The 24,511-nt window shown below is 39.5% G+C and overlaps 1 protein-coding gene across 4 annotated transcripts in view; it reads right to left on the reverse strand.

Annotated features, from left to right (window-relative positions):
* WASHC4 (WASH complex subunit 4) overlaps positions 1-16,623 on the reverse strand; it is a 55,615-nt gene extending 38,992 nt beyond the window's left edge. For all 4 annotated transcript variants that reach the window (XM_039571723.1, XM_039571722.1, XM_039571721.1 and 1 more), the window contains exons 1-13: positions 16,478-16,623; positions 12,457-12,596; positions 11,315-11,368; positions 11,131-11,196; positions 10,916-10,961; positions 8,440-8,507; positions 5,699-5,781; positions 5,223-5,265; positions 4,591-4,694; positions 3,815-3,935; positions 2,226-2,349; positions 1,999-2,126; positions 1,245-1,405 (exon numbers count right to left, since the gene is read on the reverse strand). In XM_039571723.1, coding sequence (XP_039427657.1) covers positions 1,245-1,405; positions 1,999-2,126; positions 2,226-2,349; positions 3,815-3,935; positions 4,591-4,694; positions 5,223-5,265; positions 5,699-5,781; positions 8,440-8,507; positions 10,916-10,961; positions 11,131-11,196; positions 11,315-11,368; positions 12,457-12,596; positions 16,478-16,538 — 1,199 coding nt within the window. In that variant the 5' untranslated portion in view covers positions 16,539-16,623. The remainder of the gene's footprint in view (positions 1-1,244; positions 1,406-1,998; positions 2,127-2,225; positions 2,350-3,814; positions 3,936-4,590; positions 4,695-5,222; positions 5,266-5,698; positions 5,782-8,439; positions 8,508-10,915; positions 10,962-11,130; positions 11,197-11,314; positions 11,369-12,456; positions 12,597-16,477) is intronic.
* Between the last annotated feature and the right edge of the window lie 7,888 nt (positions 16,624-24,511).

Here is a 24,511-nt window from a genome sequence, read left to right on the forward strand (position 1 = left end):
TGGTCTCTTCTCCCAAGAGGAGGTTTAGATTGAATATTAGGAAAATTTCTTCACCAAAAGGGTTGTCAAGCACTGGAACAGGCCGTCCAGGGAAGGGGTTGGGTCACCATTCCTGGAAGTATTTAAAGATGTGGGCCTTAGGGACATGGTTTAGTGGTGAACTTGGCACTGCTGAGATACAATTGGACTTGATGATCTTTGAAGCCTTCTCCAAGTTAAATGATTCTGTTTCTATGAAATGTATTTGAATACCCAGAAGTTTTTCTCAACTTTTTCTTAATCTTAAGACTTGTACCACTGCCCAAGACCAGAAGCAAAGCAGCAGTGCAATTATGCCCTATCTAGGAATTGAAGCCCAGGAAAGAATTAAGGCCAGGAAAAGGTGGATTGAAAAAGAAACAGGGCAGAAGTGAAAATAATCTGTCAGAGAATCAGGCACAGAGCTGCTTTTTCTCCTTCCCTCCTCCCCTCCAACTCAGTTCTGCCAGCTTGCTTATTGCATTGGAAGGCAACGTGCAAAATGTAAGTTTTTACTGCCATTCCACAGACCCCAGTCTCCACTTTCTTCTTTTATTCTGAAACATACAAACCTTAGCCCTGTCATCTTCCTGTGCAGTACACTTGTTCTTAAGACTAACAGCTAAAAATATTCCATCTCATCTTTAAGCATATTTTAGAGGAGAAAGAGGTGAGCCGCACACTACATGCAGAACACAAAACAAGAGAGGCTTTTTTCAAATACAGATAATTTCAGAGACCATTAAACAAGCAATAAAAACAGTCACAAAGAAAGAAATGCTTGCAAAGAAAATATCATCACCAAGCAGAGGTGAGCTCTAGTATAAGCCTACTAGCAGCTTACCTCCATAAACACATAGAAAGCAGAGAGCCCTAACAGAAAACAAAGCATCCCAGGTTCCTAGACACTAGTTTAAAAAACAAAAGGGAATTTGAAAATATGGAAACAGAAGTAACTGAAACAAATATTCAGAACTGCCAGGAATACCGTTATTTTGGTGTAATAATATATATTTTTCTGAAAGCATGGCATGAAAAGCAGCTTAGTTTTGGCCAAAACTTTTTGCAGCAACACTGACACACACTCACTGCTGCAGTGAAGTGGAACAAGTGACTAACACCACTGAGAGACACTACACAGCATGTTACTACACTGAATGAAAAAGCCCACGTGCTTATAACATAATTGCCAAACAGCTTCATGAGGCAGTATTTAGGAAGCATACTTGGTAAGTGACTGTGCCCTCTGCTGTAAAAAGTTCTCCCTTTGTGTTTTAACTGTATGAATACTTTTCTTGTCCAGTAGTTTGGCAGCAGCTGGAATCTTCTGGATCAGAAAGTTGTCAGCAAACCAGATAATGTTAGCTGTTAATGTAATGGCTGGTACCTGGGAAGAAAAGAAAAAAAGGAGGAGGAAATACTACCACTAAACACAATTAACACAGTTCAGTTTATTTCCGTGTAACTGTTTTCTACAGAGTATTACATTGATGTTAAAAAAAGTTTCCCTAGATGTTTACTAAGGACACCACGGGCAAACTTATAACCACTCTCAGCGATTCTAAACAATATTAGAGATTTTAATAATTTCTTCACACCATCCAATATGAAAAAGTCCCAGTCAACTTTGCACTTAGAGGTCTTCCAAAACAAATGTTTACAGCCAAGGTCAAAACCCACAGCATTTATTCAGCACCAGAGTACTCATAACTCTAACAGTTTTTTGTCTTCAGTGCCACATTAATCTTGAGAAGAAAGATTTTAATAGAAATTGCAAGTCTATTTTACCTTGCTGCTATGTGAATGCACAAATTTTATACCATCTTTAAAAGAAAATGACAGGGGTTATAAGAAGTACAGAATTCTTAACTCTGCTCTCTGACTTTTTTGTGTTCTTTCTTTTCCCAAGTCTGTCCTATGCTATGTAACTCAGAAAATTACCTGCTTCATTACTGAAAGACAAGAGAATAAAGCATTCACCTTTTTACAGACATCCAACAATGACTTGTAAAATTTCTTGTCTACAGTCCGAAAAATCTGAAAATGCAGTACAAAGAGGCCACAGATGCCCACATATTTATCTCTCTGGTCAATTTCTGAAGGTTCACCTGAAAAAAATACACCTTTGTGAAGTTTACTCCCACACAAACAATATAAACAATTTTAGACACAGAGAAGCTGGCAGGAAAAGCATGAGCTTGCATTACCGAGTTTGGCTTCAACGTTTGCGAAAGCTGTGCGAAGAGTATGAGCAAATTCTTCAGCAAATGTGCTGTTCTTTGACACTGACACTCCACCATTTAAAGAATCAAACTGTTGCTCTATACAAGCCTGAGTAAAAAGGGGGAAAAATATCAATATATCAAGATAATGCCATGAGATTTGGACCTCAAAAGACTACTGATTTTCAAGAGAATACTAGAAGAGCACATTTATTTAAAACTAACCTAAAGTAAGCCTTAAACTTCTACAACATACAGATTCTTAACTATGCTTCCATTTTTAAGTATAAAACCAGAAAATATTAAAACACTCTTACACCTGACATTCAAAGCCCCATTTTATTTATTTCCCCATTTCCTTTAAGGAGCATTTTTAAAGAAACCATTTGATGAGCTAGTGCTAAGAAACTAGATGCATATTTGTATTATCACGTTATAATATGTTACTAACTGTCCTTTAGCAAGATTATCACACAAGTTTCTTGTAGGATGTGGCTCATGACCTTGTAGCATAAAATCACACACTACTGCTGGCAGTTTAAAAGAGCTCGCAAAAATCCCATGACAGTCAAAAAATAGAGGCACATTTCATACTTCCCAAAGAGATTAGAAATGTCCTTAACAGGACTGCATCCAATCTTTTAAATGAATTTTAGGAAGAGGCATTTGCAGGACAGGAGGGGAAACTTCCTGAATGAATACCAGTCAAATCCTACTGATGTTTCAAATATATAATGAAGTCTTCGTACTTATACAACATTAAGGAAATAAAACATGAAAAATGGATAGCTGGTAGCAACATCCTTTGAAAGAATAAGCCAAAGTGTGCCTAATTATTTACCTACAATTTTCCTTTTGAAAGCTTTTATAGAACAAGCCCTTTTCCCCTATGCCACTTAAGATGTAATGGCACGACCTGAGCAACTGACTCTGCTTTGACCAGGTTCAACAATATTATCCTCTGCCCACTGTGCCACAACATCCCATTTCAGTGTCTGTAACATACACTTTTCTAAAGAGATGGATTCTTGTATGAACACATTTAATTTAACTGTATTGAAAATGTAATAAAATCCTTCTCATCCACCTGTGCCCCCACATGTTTCAGGGGTATGTACCACCACAGTGGTCCCTAATGACAGCAACCTGTCTTGTATGCAACAAATGACAGGTCACACTCAAAATATTTTAAAGATCACTGAAGTGACTAATTGATTTGCAGCTAAATTAAAGACCTATGCTATGTAAACCTGCTCACTATTATGTGGACAAAAGCAGAATTCTGATAATACACAGTCCTAATGCCAAGTTGTCTGTGTTTCTCTAGTTTGGCAGAACAGTCCGCATTTACTGCTACCATTCAAAGCTTGGCACAGTTCAAGCACATGAGAAGAGCAAGAAAGGATCTTACAACAGAGCCTTTTTTCTCCCAGGCACAGATGCAAGAGCCAAACTCACACATCGCTGTAACCAGAACAAAAACAAAATACAAACAAACAAACCACTCATTCTGAAAAGAGTGTTGCTTTCATGTAAGCTTCCTCTATCATACTGGGCAATATTAAGTTCATTACCTGAAATATCATTCCATCAAGTAACTGGCATTCCAGTTTTAACAGCAGTTTTTCAAATGGTTTTAGTTTATCTTCTTGAATCCCAAACTTAAAAGGATTGTGATGGACAGATTTCAGCAGCCTGTAAGGAGTAGGTGTGGAACACACACATAAACGTGCTCACATTTTTGTCATACCCTGAACTATTTTAATAATAGATTTTGATTCCCACACCTACCCTTAGCAGCATCCCCAAAATTAAAAAAAAAACCAAAATAAACAAACAAAACCCCCAAAAACCCCACAAAAATCCACTAGGTCTGTATAAGCGATTTGTATTTGATTAACTCCCATTTATTTGGGTTTTCAAGGACACAATACTCCACACAATTAATACTCCACTAATTTAGCTACCTTTACAATTGTTGACTCTTTAGCTTTTACTTAAGGTACCATCCCTTCTTAAAGCTGTATGCCCATTCCCATGGTCAACATGGATAGGGATAGTCTTAGCTCAGTTCTGTACTACATTTCTTACTGAATATTCTTTAAACCCCACCAACTATTATATTGTTTGCCAAGATGCTTACCCTGCACTGAAAATGTAACATTCAGTACTTTAAAAACTTACTGATACTGTTACAAGGACACCATGGGAGTTTAGCCCTGTTCTTCACTGAAATTTCTGGAGAGACTACCAAAATCCATGTTCCCACACTGACTTTCTTGTAATGTACACAGACGCACATGCTTTTATCTTTTAGGCTGTGGGAGTATTTGTCACATCAGAGACACACCTCTTATACATGGTCCAGTGCTCTTTCAGCGTGGCATGATTGTCAATTATTTCATCCAGAGTGATCAAGACTGTGAGCAACTCTCCTAGATGCTCATACATTGCCTGTTTTTGCAAGGAGAAAAAAAAGGAAAGAAAAGGACTGTAATTATCAGAAAGTTTACTGCAGTCATATGTGGCACATAAAATTTCAGTTCCTTTCAATGTATTTTCAGCCAACATGGTACCAGCTAGAGAGTTAAACAGGAAATTTTGTGGTTTGGCAGCTTAAAGATTTTATTTGTAGTGACACAAGGAATATTAAAGGGGTGTCTGCACACAAACTAAATTCCCTGATCTATCTTGACACTGAAAGCATAATTTTTAATATTGCCTGTATGCAGAGGCACACATTGCAATAACAGAGCATGCAAACACTTCACTTCTAAGAAAGCTAGAATATGACAGACATGGAGATACCAGGCCTTCCCACATAAAGGCCAGAAAAAGCTGATTAATAAAATAAAACTTTTAAAGGAGATTCCAAATTGAAAGCTGTCTTCAAAAGTCACTTTCATGCTGTTTTTCTCAGGATTAATCATCAAGACCTAGATATATGTTAACACAAGCAAAAGAGTTCCAAATCATTCCCACCTGAAAATGAACTCCAGATGTCTCTATAATTTTAGGTGCATTCCTGTAAATAAAATAAATATTTTAATGCCTTTTTAATCTTTAGAACAGCTCATATTTATCATGGCTGTTCTGTGAAGAATATATGCCAAGATTTACATTGTAAAAATAGACTGTAGAAGTGATCTGATTTTTAATCTATGTAATCAAGCAACAGGAGGAGCATCTCAAAAAGAGCAAGGATGAAAAAACCAATATTTCTTAAACATAAAGACTAAAAATGACAAATAATTAAATCCTTGCATCTTACTATATACAAACACTATTTTTTCTGAAAATAAACCAAAACCACTTCCACAACCATTTATGAAGCCCAAACTTGCACAGCAAAGCACTATATCTCTAATTCCAAAAATGACCATGCCTTAAATATAACATTCATATTTTATACATTTAACTCTACATAAAAATAAAACAGCATTTTAGGGAATAATTACTTGTTGCTGGTATACAGAACAGCCAGCTGATGCACTACATTCACCACCACTTCGTAACATCGGGTAACAAAGCAAGACAGCTCCTGAAATACAAGAAAATAAAATGCATATAAATGCATAGATCCTCCTCATACACAAGTTATCATTACACCTAAAACATCAAACATAAACTACAGAGTTTGCAGCTCAAGCTCCAACTATATCCGTAATCCAAGTCAGTGGACAGACCTACAGCAGGATGGAAAACATCCCACTAACAGTTCTGAAAAAGGATCTGAGACTAAGCTAATGAACTGCCAAACACAAGCTTCCAGTACAACTCTGACAGTTTATACCATCAGTTCAATTTATCAAAGACAGTAAAGAAGTGACTTGACAACAGAGCCCAAGTACTTTCAGGGACACTATTCCTGTTAGCAGAGGCTGTGCTTTTTTCCCACTAAGAGTCACACTCTGGATGCTGCTAATAGCCAAGTTCAAATTAGAAATTACCACAGAAGCCTGTACCTACTGTAAGAGTGATAAGCCACAGAATACTGCTTTAAAACAAACAAAGTCAGTGTCTTTGAGAGGTTTGCCTGACCAAGACAGAACTTCAGCTCAGTTACGTAACAAAATGAGTAAGAATGTGTCAAGTCTGACCATATAAAGGACTGTTTTAATTTCTACAATGGATTTTAACAATGCATTCCTTGAACAACAGGATAAATGAATCTGAGTTTCCCTTAACTGCAATAATACCTGCTCATTAATTTATCTTATAAATGTCATCAGGGAAATGTCAGTGTGTGATGAGTCTAGCCAGTCTGCACACAGATGGCTTTATAGCAGACAGCCCACACTGGCTGAACAGCCAGCCTGCCAGGAGACTGGCTAACAGCTGAATTGTGTCTTCCTCTCCATCAAAAATAGATCTTATTTGGGCTTCTGCCTTCTATTAGTCACCAGTTTTCACAAAACATTACTTCTTGTACTGCTCTAACAAATGCAGCTGAAATAAGCCAACAGATTCCAGAAGAATGGATTAATACATAGCTGAGATCATGTTTCCTGGGGAGGCAGCACGAGCTGCCATTTTAAAATTTCTGGAAAGTAGTCCAATTCAACAGCACATGCATATTAGCAGCTACATAATACAGACAAGATTGTAATTTTAAACTAATGTTTCAGAGCATTATTTTGATAATGTTTTTAAAATTTTTTTTTGCCTAGCAAATTTGAGGCTACTGCATCTAGCTAATTCTAGAAGGCTCAGAAGAGCCAATAAACCAATACATGGACATTAGCTCTATGAAAAATACTTTTCACCTCTTTTTGTCAACTTCTTATTTTCACACCACCCCTGGGGATATGCTTATAACAGTGACCAGAACAGCATTTCCTAATCTAGGGATATAGAACACGAAACAGATTTCAGAGAATACCGCTGCTGAAAAGCAACAAACTTCACAAGCAAAACCTTTTCCTCATAGCTTTACCCTAAATAGCACACATCTGTTAGCACAGTAAACCCTCCCTTTGCGGTAACATCCTGCATGTCCCTTCCTTCCAAAGTTTTTCAACAATTCCTAACACATCACAGCACAGAAAGTGGTCTCAGAAGGAATACTGCTGTATTTTTGTGTAGTGTTTACCTCATAAATATACATATCAGCATAAATCCCTTAAATAAACAGACTTATTTTACAGAGTTCATTTGCAATGCACATAGAAATCCAGACAGCCAGAGATCCTGCTCTCAGCTTCCACCTGGACAGAGCATCCTAGCTCTGGAAAAACACAAATGTACAGTAGCCCCACCTGAGAATCACTAAAAGGTCTCAAACATCTGCTAGGAAAGAAACAGAAAATGAAGGTTGAAACCTACAAAGTTGATAAAACAAAGAGCTTGGAAAACGGGGAAGAAAACCCAAGAGATCCTAACAATTCACTGCAGTTCAGCATGGTAAAAAGTTGAGAAATTACTTCCTACAGCATTTGACTTGTCATGACACAGCAAATGATTACTGCCATGCTGCTATACATCAAGAACAGGAATTTTAACTCTCGTTAAACCAGAATTTGTTTAAACATTCTGGAAGCTTCCTCTATATTCTCTGCTTCAACACAGATGTTTCATTATAGGCAATATTGCATAAAAATAGAAACATTTTTGGAATGGGACAGTCACTTAAGTTATATTAAGGACAAAAAACTCCACAACAGACTGAAACCCAAGAGCACAGGAAATCCTCAGAAGACAAACAGATCCTGTTTTCATGCAAAGGATCCTGAACAACCAAGCTGTATAAGTGTTCTTCCAAAAACATTTGAAGGAGACACAAGCAAATTTTTTCAGGTACATACTTTGATTTTGCTTTCTTCTACCAGCTAAAAAAACCCCAAACGTATAAAACAACCCATTTCCAGTGTTCAATGAACACTAAAACTTGTTAGCCAGACCCATAAAAATAGCTACCTTTAACATCAGATGAAAGCAACCTCAATTTATCTTCTCCTATTGAAATATTTTAAAAGTAAATTCTAATTCCTTCTCTCATTAGATTTCCAGTACAAAAAAATCCCTAAACAATATGTGATATGTCAGCTGGTTGTGACAGGTCTGCAGGCAAAACATAGTAACATATCAAATGACTGCTATGCCTTTCAGCAAAATGCAAACAGGATATGGATATGTTAAATCTATTTTGCAAGTAAAATTAAGATTACAATTGCTGTCAAACAATCAAAACATACTCTACCTGTAAGAAAGAAACAAATCTTCCCATCTGTATTTGGCAATCTCCCTCCACCATGCTGGAATCTGTGGCTTAAAAGAGAAACATTTGTCAACACTTTCTAAAGCCTGTGTTGTACCTGTTAAATTGATGTTGAAGCTTGGCCTTCAAGCCATTTATTTGTCATACAAGTAGAGTGCACTGTTATAAGTATCGATGGAGCCCCAAAACCTCTTCATTTTGCTGTCCTAAGGTGGACTTATTTTTGGAGTTTCTTTTTCATTAACAATTACATGGTTTATAAATTAGATACAAAGCTGGGAAAAGTCTCCTTCATCTGAAAAAGAATAAAACCAGTAATTCTTTAAAGGCATACTTATTATGTAACTTCATATAAATGTTTCCATTTTTAAGAAATTTGCATGAAAATACTAGGTATTTATCTTGCAAGAAACATCCAGGTGGTTTTTTTTGAAAGAATATTCTACATGATTAACCAGAAGGAATTCATTTTCTTTTTCCTACATATTCTTCTGCACAGAAGAACAGGCTTACCACCATAGCTTCACAGCATTATCAGTATGACACAGAACACAGAAATGCAATAATTACATCACCCATGCCAAACTGTTTCAGTCATCTGGAGTAGTTTGAACATCACCTGACAAAATACTGTCTTCCCATTGAGACAACAGATGCTGTAGACTCGAGATTTTTCTTCTGGGTCATTCTGAGCAAAAAAAGCTCACTTAAAATTACAAGTTTACCTGCCTAAGAAATGCAGGTCTTCTTGCAGCATAAAATATATTCTTTTAGAGCTGTCAGAGATTAGGGTCTCCATACTTCTCTAACATGGAGCTTTGGGACAAGATACTAAATATTGCATTGCTTCTTCTTTACACATTTTGTTCAAACTTTAATCTCTTCAATGTATGTCCTAAAAAATCCCATCCAACTACCTAAAGTTCCTAGACCTACTCAATGCAAAGACAAGATGAGGGAAAAATTTTCTTTACACAGATGGAACAAGCCAGCATAGTATTTGTTTAAATTTCAGCCATCCTTGAGCCAGTAACTTTGCCAGTTGTTTAAAGTAAGCAAGCTTGATGTTATCAAAGCAAGTGCTACAAGTAGAGACATGGAAATAGAGAACATCATTTCTGCATTCCTACCTAAACCTCAGAAGGCTGACCTCTCAGTTCCTGCCATTCCCAAGCATTCCCTGCACCACCCCCATCAGGAACAAACTGCTGCTGCAGTATATTAATCTGCTACAGTCTGACTTTTTCATGCTAGAGACATGGAAAATTCTGAGGGATCTCCCAGTACCATTTTGGCAGTGTATGACTTTAAAATATTTAAAACCATATCTGATAAGACATGCAAGTCTGCTAAGAAAAGAAGGAAAAATAACCACCACACCAAAAAACCTCCCATATAACAAGCTAACAAATCCCCCACTTTTCCGTGTTCCTTAACCACAATAGTCATTTTATATAACACCTAAATGAATGTTAAACAGTCCTGAGCTCAAGGATTTCACATTCCCTGATATTTCCATCACACACTCTCGTCTCCTGAAAAGCTTTAAGGATGCCCTTTTACAATACTACTATGAAAAGGCTTTCCCTCTCTTTCAAATTACTGAAATACAAACAAAGTTGGGTGATAGGTCTCTGAAGCAACTCTTTAATATATTCAGTCCTTGTGACCAAGATCTGTGCTTATTCCCACACTAGCATCCCTTAAGGTGGAAGCTTAAGGCCAGTCATTCAGGAGTTACCAGTTTAACTCCAAGACAAAAATCAGCTTTCACCTAAAGCAGGGTCTCATGATCTGTGAATTGACTTAAAATTACTTGTGCCCATCTTATGCCATGGTCTAAACATGTGGTGTGAGTTACCTGCTCTGGAAGGGCAGGTGACATCAACACACTCCAACTTGTGGAATACTAATTGCATAAATGAAGAGGTCAGGACTTTGGTCAAATTATTTGTTAATGGTTTCATTGTTTTACTACAATTAAATCACAGAGTTATTGTTTTACTACAACCAATGTCAAATCTAGTCCCAAAACAAAATAAGTTGGTTTAGGATGTGTTTACATGTGAAAAACATGTTTTCAATGCCATACCTTGCAAAACAGCTGCTACAATAGACAAGCTGTACATAAGATATTTAATACAACCTCAGCAGCTCACACTCCCTACTTCCCATGCAAATAAGGCTGCAACAAAATTTCCTGTTAATGTAACAATACTTACAGCAGGTAACAAGGCTTTTCAGATAAACCTTATTATTATCTTAGGCTAACTCAGGACAGCTACAAGACACTAACATGTATCCCTATCCCCTCAAAGTTCTCTATTTGGTGTGCAATAGTTAAAGACACAGAGAAAGCATGTACCCACATTATAAAATTACAGATATTGTAGCATTTAATATAACCTGAAGCAATAACGCAAAACTACAAACTTTTACAGTAAAGGGAGCTACTTACCTCCTTCTCCATAAAACAAGAGGCCATTATAAAATTTAGTTTCTGCCTAACAACAAAAGCAGAAATTTGTTTTTTAATAAATAGGATATATGTAATCAAGCTGCAAAAATTATTTAGACATATCTTGTTTCTTTACTACTAAAAATAAATCTATATATCAGCTTGCCAAATTGCAAACCTTTTCATATGCAATAATAAAAGTCAGCTGAATTTACCTCATATTTTAACTTCTTGATTTCACAGCAAAGAGCAGCATACACAGTTATAACTTTGTTTAGAACCTAGACTCAAAGCAGGGGGGGAAAAGAAAAAATCACACAGATTACAAACAAGTTCACATTTAAAGGGCTTGGGTTGAGGTTGAACAACTTTTTTTTCTGTTAAGCATAAAGCACTTACCTTGTTTTCTGTCTTTATGAGCTCCAGTAGGGAGGACTGTTCATATGGCAAAAGCTAAAATTAAAATAAAAACAAACAAAAAACCACAAAACAACCAAACAGAAACAACAAATAAGCAACTTTAGAAAACATTAGTCAAAAATACATTTATCCAACTAGGCAAATATTCCCCCAGTTTAATCTCAAATAGGGTCAGTAATAAGAGAGCCACAATTGCACATTACTGGCAACCTGCACTGCAAGAAACCTTCACTCTTCACCTTTACATGGGAATACCTTTCCTTTCACTCTAGGCAGACAGGCAAATAACTAGGTATATTACATAGCATTTATAACAATTTACTTACAAAACTTGAAAAGCAAAAGCATGGTCATTATGGCATATGTAGGAAAAAAACAGCCCAGGACATCTAAAACATTAATTAATAATCCCAGCTGCCAGAAACAGGAAGCAGAAAATACATCTGTATGCAGGCACTGACAATATGTACTTAAGTCAGCCTGATTTTGACTAGTGCATAAACATCCAGTACTGTGGTGGCCCTACACATAATTTATTCAAATTATTCAGACAGATGATTGCTTGAGAGTGCATCTTCAGCACAGACAAGTTTCATATGGCAACAAAAGCGCTTTTAAGCTATGTCTGGAAATTCAGTGAAGAGGAAAAAATAATGCTCCTCAGAGGAGAGAGAACCTGTGACCAAGAAAACAGCCAATTCTGTACCAAGGCCATTAGGTCAAAACACAACCTAAAAATACACACACAGTTTGCTCTACAGTTTTGCAACTATTAGTGAGCTCTCCTGGAACCCCGGCCCCCAGATAAAAACACCACCAGTCACAGGGAAGAAGTCTGCTGAAACCAGCCTTCCCAACACATGAAGAATTGGAAATTCATTTAGCTTCTGCTAGTATCCATAAGACTAGAAAATAATAATATGAAAACATCTTCTCTTATGATATGCACCAATTTATTAATTACTTGATAATTAAAGTCATATGGGATAGGTTTCTCAAACACAAAAGTCAAAATTTTAAGAGCACAAATGCATCAAGCTTTTACTGCTGAGGTTTTGAAGGGAAGAACGAACTAGAAAAATAACAGTTACAATGTATATATATATTAAATATATGAAGACCTTCAAAGCAATGGGATCAAGACTGAAGTCCCAAACATCTCCAACAGAGTCATCCAAAGCATCTTCAATTCTCTTCAGCTGAGATGTATATTCCTCAAGAAATTTTCCATAATTCTTCAATTGCACTTCAGCATGAATTTCTGAGAATTGATAACATTTGTACAGTTTTATGGACAATTCAATAAACTGCAATATCAAAAAACTTTATTAAAAACATTTCATCTGTTGCTATTCAGCTTTAGTCCTGTATTCCTGATTTAGCTGTGGCATTTTTCTTTAATAAAATGCAGCTTTAATACAAAAATCTTATTTCTCTAAAAAAATCCCATAAGTTATTGTTGGTTTAAAAGAAATTCAAATACTACTTAAAGAATATCAAACATCTAAGCAGTACACAGAAAAGTTTTTATTTTAAGGTACATGTATTGTCAAACTAAGACCTTAACAATCACGTAATTTGCTGAGCAAAGAAATGACTGTAGAAGTTGTAACACAGCAGGTGACTCTACCCCTCAATACATATGCATTTATATAAGAACTTTGAGACAATGTGTCAAATCATTTCAGCCTGAGTAGCAGCTGAATCTCCAGCAATCTTTCCACTTCTCCCTCCCAGCGAGCTATTTGAGCATTACATGGAAAGTTTATGGCTTTTAGTCATTCCTTCCCACTTTCAAATTCACCCTCCTCAAGCAGAATTTTTCTTCTGCTGGGCATTGAAATGCACAGCAGTGCTGTTAGTGTCAGAGGCAAGTAGGTTCAAAGGGACAAAGAGGTTCAAAGGCTAACATTCAGCTGGTCAAACACCAACAACAGTGGTCTTAATTAGCAAAGTAAATGTAAAGGCAATTGGCGCAAAGAAAAGTTTCATTCTCTCTATCCTGATCTTTTTTTCTTCCCATACTAAGATGCTCCCCACTCCTCCCCAAATCATACACAATTACTGACTTAGCTGCACAATCTGAACCACAGAGTAAATTATTACAGTTCAAGGCTTCTACACTCAGGAAGAACAATCCTTTTTCATGTGAAGACTGAAGTGTCTTCTCCATAATTAGATAACAAATCTAACAGCTTACAATCTTCTGTTATTTGTTGAAAACAGGATTGTCTAAAAAAAGTTAGAGAATGCAGGTCAACTGAACAACTGAACTTTTCTTACGCAAGAATTCAACTCTTACATAGCTTTATATGTGTCCATTTCAGCAAGTAGACTGGCCTAGAAAGTTAAAAATAATATATTCTTTTATTCTGCATGTTCAACTTCTTACTCATCCTCATTGCAAACAACTGAGCCAAATGGTAGCTGTTGGCTACTTCAGTGGGAGAGCTGAATCAATTATCATTTAAGCATTTTTTGCAGAAAGAAAATATCTGACTGAGACACTGTACCAGGCAGAAAGAGAGGAATGAATAAAGACAAATTAATAAGGAAAAGATGAAAAGGACTACATACAGGGAGGTTGAGACTGAGAAGGAAAAATGACTGCAGTGAAGACCTGAATTAATTTTAAGATAGTACTCTGAAAGCAGCAGCAATGCCAACCATAAAGGCACACAGACAGCAAAGCCCACCCAAGGAGCACAGCACACTCTCCCCCATTAATGGGCATAGATAGGGCACAAGCATAGTCAAGATCAGGAAACTGAATTTCATGTAGAAAGATAAGCAAGTGAACAAAACACTCTCCATCAGCAGCACTCCTGGCACTGATGCGTAGCCCTTAAGTTGTATCATCATATTATCCTGTTCCATCAAATCCATCTCATCTTTCAGGTTCTTTCCATGCATCTTCAGCAAGTTCTGCTGCAGCAAACCAGCAAAACACTGATAGATGCACAGCCCTGCTGAACAGATTTTAACCAGCCACCAAGCCAGCTTCAGTGCTTTACTGCTAGAAAATCTGAAGTAGGGGAGATATTACAGAAGTGTGCTGTGGTACTTCCCCAAGCACATCTCCTCCCTTCACACACAAGACAAACTAAGAACAACAAAACTGACAGTCATTGGGGCTTTATAGGAAAAAGAGAAAAAACTTCAAAGTCATACAAGAGTAGGAAATTGGCACTGCTGTTCAAATCAGTTCCCTATGAAACAAAAACATTGAGTATTTGAGCATGTCTCAAATAAAACCTCACAACAGCACTCTGCTAGAGATCTACAGACTGTCCACCTTTCTAGCAGACAAATGATGGATTTGAACAACACTACAGCTCATTAAATACTTCCAAATACTTAATTATTTATAGCCATCAATTTGTCACCTTGTACTGATCATCTATAACACAAGAGACAGGTGTGAATCATTTCTCACTTTCTTAGTGAAACAAGAGAGTGAAAGCTCTTAGCTAGCCAGAGATAGCCAGAGTTGCACAGATAAAAAATGACTTGGAGATGAGGGAAGCTTTCTAAGATGCAGAACATTATTCCTAAATAAACTGACTCACACAGATGAAGAAAATGAAATCATAGAAAGCAGATATCATTCTTTTCTTCAGAGCAGCAGACGTACTTCATAAAGTAGAATGTGTTTACAATAAAGTTTGATTTAGTTTCTCCTCAGGTGATAAAACTAAAGCATTATAGTTGGAACAATGCAAGAGATCAACTCAGCAGCACAGATCTCCCACCTTAATCTTAACTTCTTCCACAAAATCAGCAATATCAATATTCAATGAACTCATAGCTCACAGGACTTGCAAGTGCCATGCCCGTACATATCTAGGACAGAGATGTAACAAACTAGACTTACTTAGTATCTTATGCCCTCAGTTGAGAAAGTTGTAATTGCTAAGTGTTAGTGATACAAAGTGAAAGTAGACAACAAGGACAAAAAAATGCCTTTCAAATCACAGGAATTGGTTTTGGCTTTTCTCTAGAAGGCTGTGTGCTGTTCTGGATGGAAGATCAGCCTGTTGGCTCACCCTTGAGATGGTGGTAATGGGGCATATTAAATTTATGCTAAAGTCATGTAAATTTCTTGGAGCTGCACTTCATGTCATGGTCAAACTAGTGGAGATCTAGCATTTTGAGTAAAAGCTACGTTTTCCTTTCCACAACTAGAGAATTGATAAAAAGCTCTGCTCAGGACAGCTTCAGTTTCCACTGAAATCCAGACTAAATGAACATGGCATAAACAGTATCACCCCTTGGGATAACATTATATGTGAAACAGTTGGTCCATGAGTGACATATTTTCACAGCAACACCTGGTATAATTAATTTGGCACAGTTCAATTTACAGTGTGTATTACAGTGTGACAGCCATATAAGTTCCCTGTTTAGAAACTAGGTCACCTCCACAGGCTGAGTAAAACGTGGATTTTGACGGGCTCATGAATCCACCGTGAAAGATTTCAGCATCACAAGGTCTTATTCAATTATATTTTAAAGGTGAAACTGCAAGTGACCGCCCGACTCCCGTGACAAGAGCCTTTACCAATGAAAGCGGAGTACAACTAACTGCTTACAACACATCTTGACATGACTTCTCTGGATAACCAAGGAAGCCGCTGCAAAAATTTGTGAGCCCCGAGAAATGACCGGGAAGGAAAGAAACACCGTCCCCACGACAAGCCCCGTTCGTGGAAGAAAAGAGAGGGTGGCACAAGCAGCCTGGCCCTCCCCGCCACACGGAGGGCACCGCAGGCGACTCCCTCGAGGGAGCAAGGGATGAAGGGCTGGAAAAGCCACTTCCCCCCCACCCCCCCAAAACAACCCCGACAGCTACGGAGAGGGTGGTGGGAGGAAAGGTCACAGCGGCCGCCCACCCCCGCAGGCCTGGCCGCAGGGGATCAGCGCCGGGCTGGCGGCAGGGGCGGGGGCAGGGTCCGGGGGGAGCCGAGGAGGGCGACCCCGCTCAGCTCCCGCACTGCTTCCTCCTCCCTCCCTTCCGTTCCCGGCAGGGATGCAGCGGGGGGGGTCCGGGTGGAGCAGGTTCTGCTCAGCCCGCGCCTCCCCCCGCTCCGAGGCGGCTCCGCCGCACCCGCCCCGCCCGGCCCGGCCTCCGCGGGCGCTCACTCTGCGAGCCGTCGTCGAGGCGGTCGAATTCCCAGTCCGGGGAGAGGGTCTCCAGCGCCATCGCCGCCGACCCCGGCAGCGGCCGCCCGGCCGCCCCTGACTCAGGCGCACGGGACTTCCTGCCCCGCGCCCGCGCCGCACGCCGGGAAATGGAGGCGGAGGGGGAGCATGGGCTCCGGGGGAGGAGGCGGGACAGCGCTGGCGCCGCTCCGGCCGCCCCTCCCTGCCTCCCTGCCTCCCTGCTCCGCTCCCTCCGCCCGCCGCCACCGGGGGTCGTGCCGGCCGGCGCTGCCACAGCTGGGGGGGAGCGCGGGGAGGCCCCGCGGGGCAGGAGGCGCTGCCCGGGTGCCCGCGGCGGGGCAGGGAGTTCGCTCCCTCCCCTCTTACCGCCGACCCCCGGCAGCTTGAGCCGGTCGTGCTGCTGAGGCAGGGCCTGCCTCGGGAGCTTTGGGATCTGTTCTGCTTTTTCCCTGGGGCTCGGCACCCCAGCCCCGTCCCTCTGACACTGACTCCGCACCTCTGCCCGGCTGCTGGCAGGAGGGAAAGCTCTGCTGGCTAAAGCCGATATCGTGACAGCCCCCGCAGCCGCCCCAGCGCTTCCCCTTTCTGGTGCTGGAGGAAGGAAGCTGTGCGAGGAACTGTCCCAGCTCTGGGACGGTCTGGAGCTCAGGGAGAGCTACAATTAGCACCCGCTAATCATCCCGCTGTCATTTGTGGTCACAAGGGCCATGAGGTACTTACCTGCGTGCCACGGCTTTTCTTTATTTCCAGGGCCCTGGGGGGTGTAAGATCAGACTAAAAATAGAAGCACTTGGGATAGGGAGAGAAGTAGCTACTCAGGGCCATTAACAGTGACCACAGCAATTTCATTACCTCAGCAGAATCTGTAGCATCAGCAGAAAAGGAAATGGCTTTCAAAAGCAAAATTGCCAGCGTCAGCAATGTCAGTGGGAAAAGAGCAACAAAAATAGCAGTTCGGATGAGAGATGTATCAGTAAGCGCAGGACCATCCATAAAGGCTAACTAGGTAATGCAACAGTTCTGAAAATAGCACCTGCTTTCTGATTGCTTTATGATTAAAAGGAAGCCATTCTTTGGAACCTATTGATTTTGAAGTTTCTAGGGATGAAAGATCTGGTTGGTTGAACGATCGCATTTATTGATGACTTTTTCTGATTTAAAGTGCATTTTAAGAGGCGATTTTGGGAAACAAGAGATCAAGTTGAGGTTTGTGTGAAATGACGCCAACAATGTTTGGAATAAGTTGTTTGTTTGTTTTGTTGGGGGGGTTGTACAGGAGAGAACTCTGATTTGGAACATGTCAAATAATCGTGATGTGAATATGTCAGTACATCTCCTCTACTCATTGCCTCTTACGGAAACTGAAGATGTTCACATTGGGTTTTAATGGAACTAGAAGTTTAATTGTGCAGGACATTGACAGCTGGCATTGAACATAAGTGTCTCTAAGGAGATGATAAGTATCACACAAAATGAAAACACAACATGCTAGATTTTAAGGATTTCATTCTGTCTGTGCAGCTTTAATTGGACTCAGTATAGCTGCTGTACATTTACTCAAAGCCAATGTATGTCTTCCAATTTTTAAAAATGAAATAAAAAAATAGAGGAGTTTTCTTTACAAACTATGTATGCTTTCTTTGAAACAAACACCATTTCTTTCAGCTGTGGAGGACTGCACATGAACAGAGGCTTTCAGACTGCATAAAAAGTAGTCACCAGGCCTTTTGCTCTCTGTCTCAGAAAAAGGTGTCCTTAAATTCTGCAGGATGATAAAAGGGAGAAACTTGCAGACCTGGCACTTGGTAGGGCCCTCACTTCCCACATCTAAACTGAATTTGTAAAGTAAGTATTGCAGCGTTGTTTGTTGCAAGGTTGTGAGATCGTTAAAATTGGATGCAAGGTAATCCAACTGGGTGGTCTGTGCAATGGCTGCACCAAAGGGCACACTGTGATCCCCACAGCATAAGTGGTGTAGCCCTTATTTTAAACATGGAAAAAGAAAATTATTTTAAAAGAAAATGTATTGAAATATTACATTTTTCTAAAATGGAGCAGGAGGCTCCATAACTGAAAAGAAAATCACAATCCTACTCAAGTAAGTATACCAGCTAAATTTATGCTGCCATTCATGGTCCACTTATTTAAATGACTGATGATTGGCTTTTCCTTTGTCTCCCTAGGTGGCAGTGTTTTGTTGCTCACGCTGGAATTATTTAGGTCATTGTAGATTCTGCTAGAATTTCTGTTTTCTTTGAAAATCTGATTTAGACTTTATCTTGAAGCTCACTGGCAGCAAGACTGGCTTGGATTTGATTGATAAGTTTGCTGGGCTGTCTTATCATTGAATGGCTTTATGCTGTTCGCTCATGTGAATTTACTGACATTTTACAAACAATTTCTGTAAGCTGGGTGACACAGCTGCCATTTGTACCTTTTATGTGGTACAAACTCATAGGAATTGCTAAGATTGCTCAAACATCTGTTAGAATCTTCAGGCAATAGAGTAGTAAGAAAAGTCTTTAGACTTTGTTTAATAGACGGTGATTTCTAACCTGACCATTACTGAACACAGACATAGCTGATAAAACAATCATTTCTTTTGGTCAGGCCAAAATGACCATGAAATGAAATTTCCTGGTGGACTTTCACAGGAAATGAGTGAAATGTGAATACAGATATGTTCCAGCTGAAATTACTTGTTGCACTTGAGTACTAGAAAGGGTAGGTGAGAGAATGAAGTCCAAAATATAGCAGAATTAATATGGTACTACGACTGTTTTGTTTATGAAGTTGTTAGGTATCTGTGGATTCATAAATCAACGGGGGCTTTATTGCATGAGATGCTAAAAATCCTTTTTCCTTTGAAATAATCCCAGTTGGAAATGTCATTTTACAATGGACAATACAGTTGCCTGGTATTTGAACAGTATTTTTCTGATAGCTGAAAGCATATTGATAACTTTAACAATCCAAACAAAAGCCATTTTATTTTTTAAAAAAAGGGTGAAAAGCACCCAGAGCAGAAATTGCTTCTCATGTACACAAGCAAAGCTCCACCAAGATTAACAGAGTGAGTAATTGCTAGAATTGTAATTACTTACAGGAGAAAGAATTTGACTTGCTGTATGTGCAGAAACCCAACTATTCTATATGTTCTTGTCTGTGGAATGTTTGATGCTGAGCACTGAAATTTTTAAATAAAATAAAGATCTTGCTCAAAGTTTTTGTGGCAGAATTCCCAGAAAGGATTTACCTTTGATCTGCTCTTTGCAGCTCTACTCCACAAAGACAGCAATAACTTTTACAGATGTAGTTTCTACTCTATCCTATGGAATCTGAGAGACTTCCATTTATCCATGTGAGTAAGGCATCTGTACATGATAGTTCTTGCCACTTGTTAAATTGGTGAAATAATCTCCTTTCCTCATCAAATATGTATGCCTCCTTTTGATTAATCTGGAAAAATAAAATGTCAAGTGTTAGGTTTTAAATGGTTAAAGTCTAGTTAAAACCCTCTGGGAAAAAAAGATTTAAAATAATACAAATTTTACATATAAATGTTGCAGAGATAACACACAAAGTAACTTTCCCGTAAAATCTTGCTTCAGCAAGTGGAAAAATGGGAAAAGTTTTTATTGTATAAAATTTTAGTTGAAACTTGTCATGCAATTAACATACTTAGTGAACAACCATACAAAGCCTTACTTTATTTTTTTAATTACTCTGTCTTTAAAACTGGGTGAACTCTAAAGTACTCCTGAGGAATTTGAGTCTGAACTATGACCAAATCTTTAATCATCATGAAAAGCCCCATCAAGGCTGATTTCCAACAACAAAAAGCCTATGCAGAGCTAATTTAGTTTACTGAGTCCCAGGGCATGATTCTCAAAAGAAAGCAAATCCTGGAAGATTCCAGGAAGTTTCCAAGCACTTCAGTATGTGGACTCTGTGTGGAATACAGTCTTTCCTAATGATCTTGCCAAGTCTTGATGAGGTCTTCAAAGACACTGAGTAGCTTCTGCTTCACAGAAATCAACAGGGATTAAAAATATTCAGCTGCATTAGGTCTTATATTTGTTCTGTACATTTCTGCACATACAAACACGTTCTGCCCACATTTGGTATTGAACAAGCACATTTAACTCCTGAAGAGTTTTTGTAAACATATCCCCCTATCAGTTTTTGCCATTTACTGACAAACATCTCTTGAAAATTTGGTAACACAAAGGAAAATGCCCAAGCTGAAAAGCTTTCTATGGGTAGCTGCAGTTTTTTTCCCAAAGCTAAAATTTGGCTTTAGGAAAAAGGATCAGAACTGGAAGGAAAAAAATCAAAAAAGAAAGCTTAATGTATAAAATGTGCTCCAAAAAAAGTAGCCACTGGTGCTAGGATTTTTTTCCCAGATGAACAAAAATTGATAATTTGCAAGGTACTTCTCTGACTGGGGTACAAAAATTAATGGGTAGTACTTTGTGTCACTTTTCCCAACAACATAAAGCCCAGAGGAATGCACTGTAACTGTTGCAATGTTTAACACTGATGTTGGAGTTTACTATGTCATACAAGACCTGTCTCAAAAAGGTCATTTTTTACCAAAAATACTAATTGTAACTATTTGCACTTGAAATTCTAAATAGACAATTTGTTAAGTGGTTGTTAAAACCCATTTGTATGAATTCATCACTCTGACGATAAGTGTGAAGCTGATGATATGTAGACACCATCCTTGTCTGTTTTAGCACACCTTTATTCCCGTTCATGTCTCTGCCTCCCTTATTGCTGTGAAATCTAAAGTAAAGCCCATGTCTTCCTTCCCAGCTCTTCTTTATAGCATAACTCTGATGACAACACACATCTTCTCTTGTGATTTTCCCTTTTGTCACCTAACATTTTAGTAGTCTGTAAAGTAAATGAAGGTCTATTATTGTCTCACTAGGTTAGGAATTATGTTTGGAGATGAAGGTGTGCCAACTAATTAGACCTTGGTGCTTTACGCTTGCATTGTTGTACTGTCTATGTTGTGTGTGTATAGGGAATAGAGCCACAAGTCATTACAAATTGCTTTTCCAGGAAAACAAGGTATATTGCCGTAAGCTTATATGTCAGTGGTTAAATGCCAAGTGTGTAGTGTTCTGGTTGGAGAGGATTTTGGATCATGAACCAAGATTTGAGGTTCTGTGAACTTCAGCAATGCTTTAATCCAGTTCCAAACCTTGCATTATAGGACCATTTTGATGCCAGCTGTTGTAATAGAAGTTGGTTGCACTCTATTGTATGGAATTTGTGCAACTTCCATCAAGTCATGGGAATACGACACACACATTCATTCCTCCTAATGTCAGAGGTAGTGCTATTATTATTTTAGTAAGGACAGTCAGTACTTCTTATTTGAGCAGATTGTGGGTTTGCTCAGCTGCAAACTGAGCCATGCATGAGCCTGTATAATCCTTGTATTGCTACTACATGACCTGTCAAACCATGCAGTTAATCTTGCTGAAGGAAACTGCCAATTCAAAAAGGAAAACAAGATACTAACAACAGGCATTTCAGACCAACAGCTCCTGTAGGAGTTAAGTGATGCATTTTAGCCCAACAAAACTATGAGTTTTAATGGTTTTATTGTACAATTTAAAAAGGGAGTATTTTAAAGAAACAGTTTTAGCAATGAAATGTGGTAGATTTTTTGTGAGATAATGGGAAGATATGAGGCTGCATAACCATGGAAGTAGCCAATAACAATACAGCATGTACCATTTTAAGAATAAGCCACAAAGCAGAATCTTTTAACATTCTTAATGAAAGTCTGGAATTACTGTACACCATTCTTTTTAAGCCCACAGTACCACAGATACTAGAGAAGGTACTACTTGTATAAACATATTATCCCACTTTGTTAATAGAATTTTTTGATGAATTTTACTTGTTTAGGTTTTAATACCTCAGAGCAAAGAAAGTCACTAACTCCCTTGGCCGATTATTCCATAATCTAATAAATCACCACACACTTCACATGACACCATCAGGAGAAGAATTTTCACTGAAGTGGCCAACTACCCCTGCAGCTTTTTCACCCCATAGAGAAGAAAGTATAGGAACTGACTAATGATTTTTCTTCGTTGAATTTTCTTTGCAAAATTGAAGTGCAGTGGTTTATTTTAATGACAAAGTTTTTGATATGATTTCTGTTGTTTCCACTCGTAAGTGCCACCTACACTTATGGGACCGCCAAGAGCCTTGAATAAAGGGCAGGATATAGTTTTGCTACGCAGGACTGAATCAGGGAATGATTAATGGTATGAGAGTCATCATGCAAGCCCTTCTGTAACTTTACTCTGTGGGGGGACTGTGTTGTGCCAACCTGACTTTCTTTGGGACTGGCACAATTCACCTCTTGCAGCACCTCTCTTTCCTGTGCCCCCTGGACAGGGAGAGAACAGCAGTACTGCAGCAGTACTTGTCCTTAAGGTACTTCTCAGCATTCGAAATACCCTGAGGAAGAGGGTAGGGGCCTGGCACTTCAAACCCTGGTGACTACTATTGCAGTTCTTTTGCAGGAAAGCATAAAAAAGTCTCACTGAGATATGGATGTTTGCATGTCTTAGGTAAGACTTTGTCTACTCTATTTTCAACTGTAGCAAGGTGACTGCAGGTCATGACTTTGGCTTAAGCATTGCCTCTGACCTCTCTGACATAGTTCACAACTTAGCTATAAGAAAAATTTTTCCATTTTTGTCTTTGTTTTCTTGACAGGAACATCATGTATTTCAGTTTATTACCCACCCCACGTTCTTTAAGTGTTGCTGGGGCTTAAACCTGACTTAATTTGCAATGATGCTTATATTACTGCCATGCTGTCTATTCTTGCTTTTGCTATTCCTGTCCCTTTTGGGGTCATTTTCACTTGCTTTCTGGTCTTTTTAGCGCCTTGATTTTGTATTTCCAGGATCTTCTCCATACCTCTAATATGAAGATTTTGTTGTAGCTTCTGAATAATATTGAAGTTGAAGCATTTTTATGAATAGAACTCAAGAGGTAGATTTTAAAAAAAATCATTACATAGATTGAGCTGCTTTAAAAATACTTGGCAATGTGGTGGTGATACGGATTTCCTGAAAGTCATTAATGTTCTTTAACTGCATTGCTGCCATGAAATAAACTAAAATTAATGCTGATAATCTACGTGATCTTTGACTGCCACAACAGATTCAAGGGAACGTCTCACCAACAACCTCAGTGAAGAGGGCAAAGGTGAAGGTGAGGGACTCTGTCCCCTCAAGCTGTAAATGGCCAGGGCGCTGCTGGGGACACTGCACATATCTCAGACCGCAAAGTGCCACCTGGGTGGCCGTGACTACACGAAAGATGAGGATGATGAGGGGTCTGGAGCATTTCTCTCACAAGAACTGTTTAGTCTAAAGAAGGCTGAGAGGGGAACTAATTAATGCATACAAATATCTCAAAAACGGGTGCCTAGAGGGTGGTGCTGGCCTCTTTTCAGTTGTGCCCAGCAACGAGGAGCAATGGCCAGAAACTAAAACACGAGAAGTTTCACCTCAACATGAGGAAGAACTTCTGTACATTGAGGGTGGCAGAGCAGTGGGACAGGCTGCCCAGGGAGTCTCTCTCTGTGGAGACATTCAAAATTCACCTAGACGCATTCTTGTGTGATCTGCTCTAGGTGACCCTGCACTGGCAGGGGGGCTGGACTGGATGATCTCCAGAGGACCCTTCTAAACCTAACAATTCGGTGATTCTGTGACTCCCGTGCTCGCGGACCGGGAGCCCGTCACGCCACTCTTTCGTCCCTGCCCTCGGGCCCCGCGGCAGCAGCGGGAGGGCTCAGCCACCACGGCAGGGAGCGGGGGGCAGCGGCGCTCGCCTGGCTCCCCGCCCCTTCCCTTCCCTCGCCTCCCTCCGAGCCCGCGCGGCCCCGCGACCCCCGCCGTTCCCCGGCGCCAAGGGGGCGGCGGGCGCGGCAGGTGCGGGGCCGCCCCGCTCCCCCCGGTGGCC

The sequence above is a fragment of the Corvus cornix genome, chromosome 1A (genome assembly GCF_000738735.6).
Source record: "Corvus cornix cornix isolate S_Up_H32 chromosome 1A, ASM73873v5, whole genome shotgun sequence".
NCBI lineage: Eukaryota > Metazoa > Chordata > Aves > Passeriformes > Corvidae > Corvus > Corvus cornix.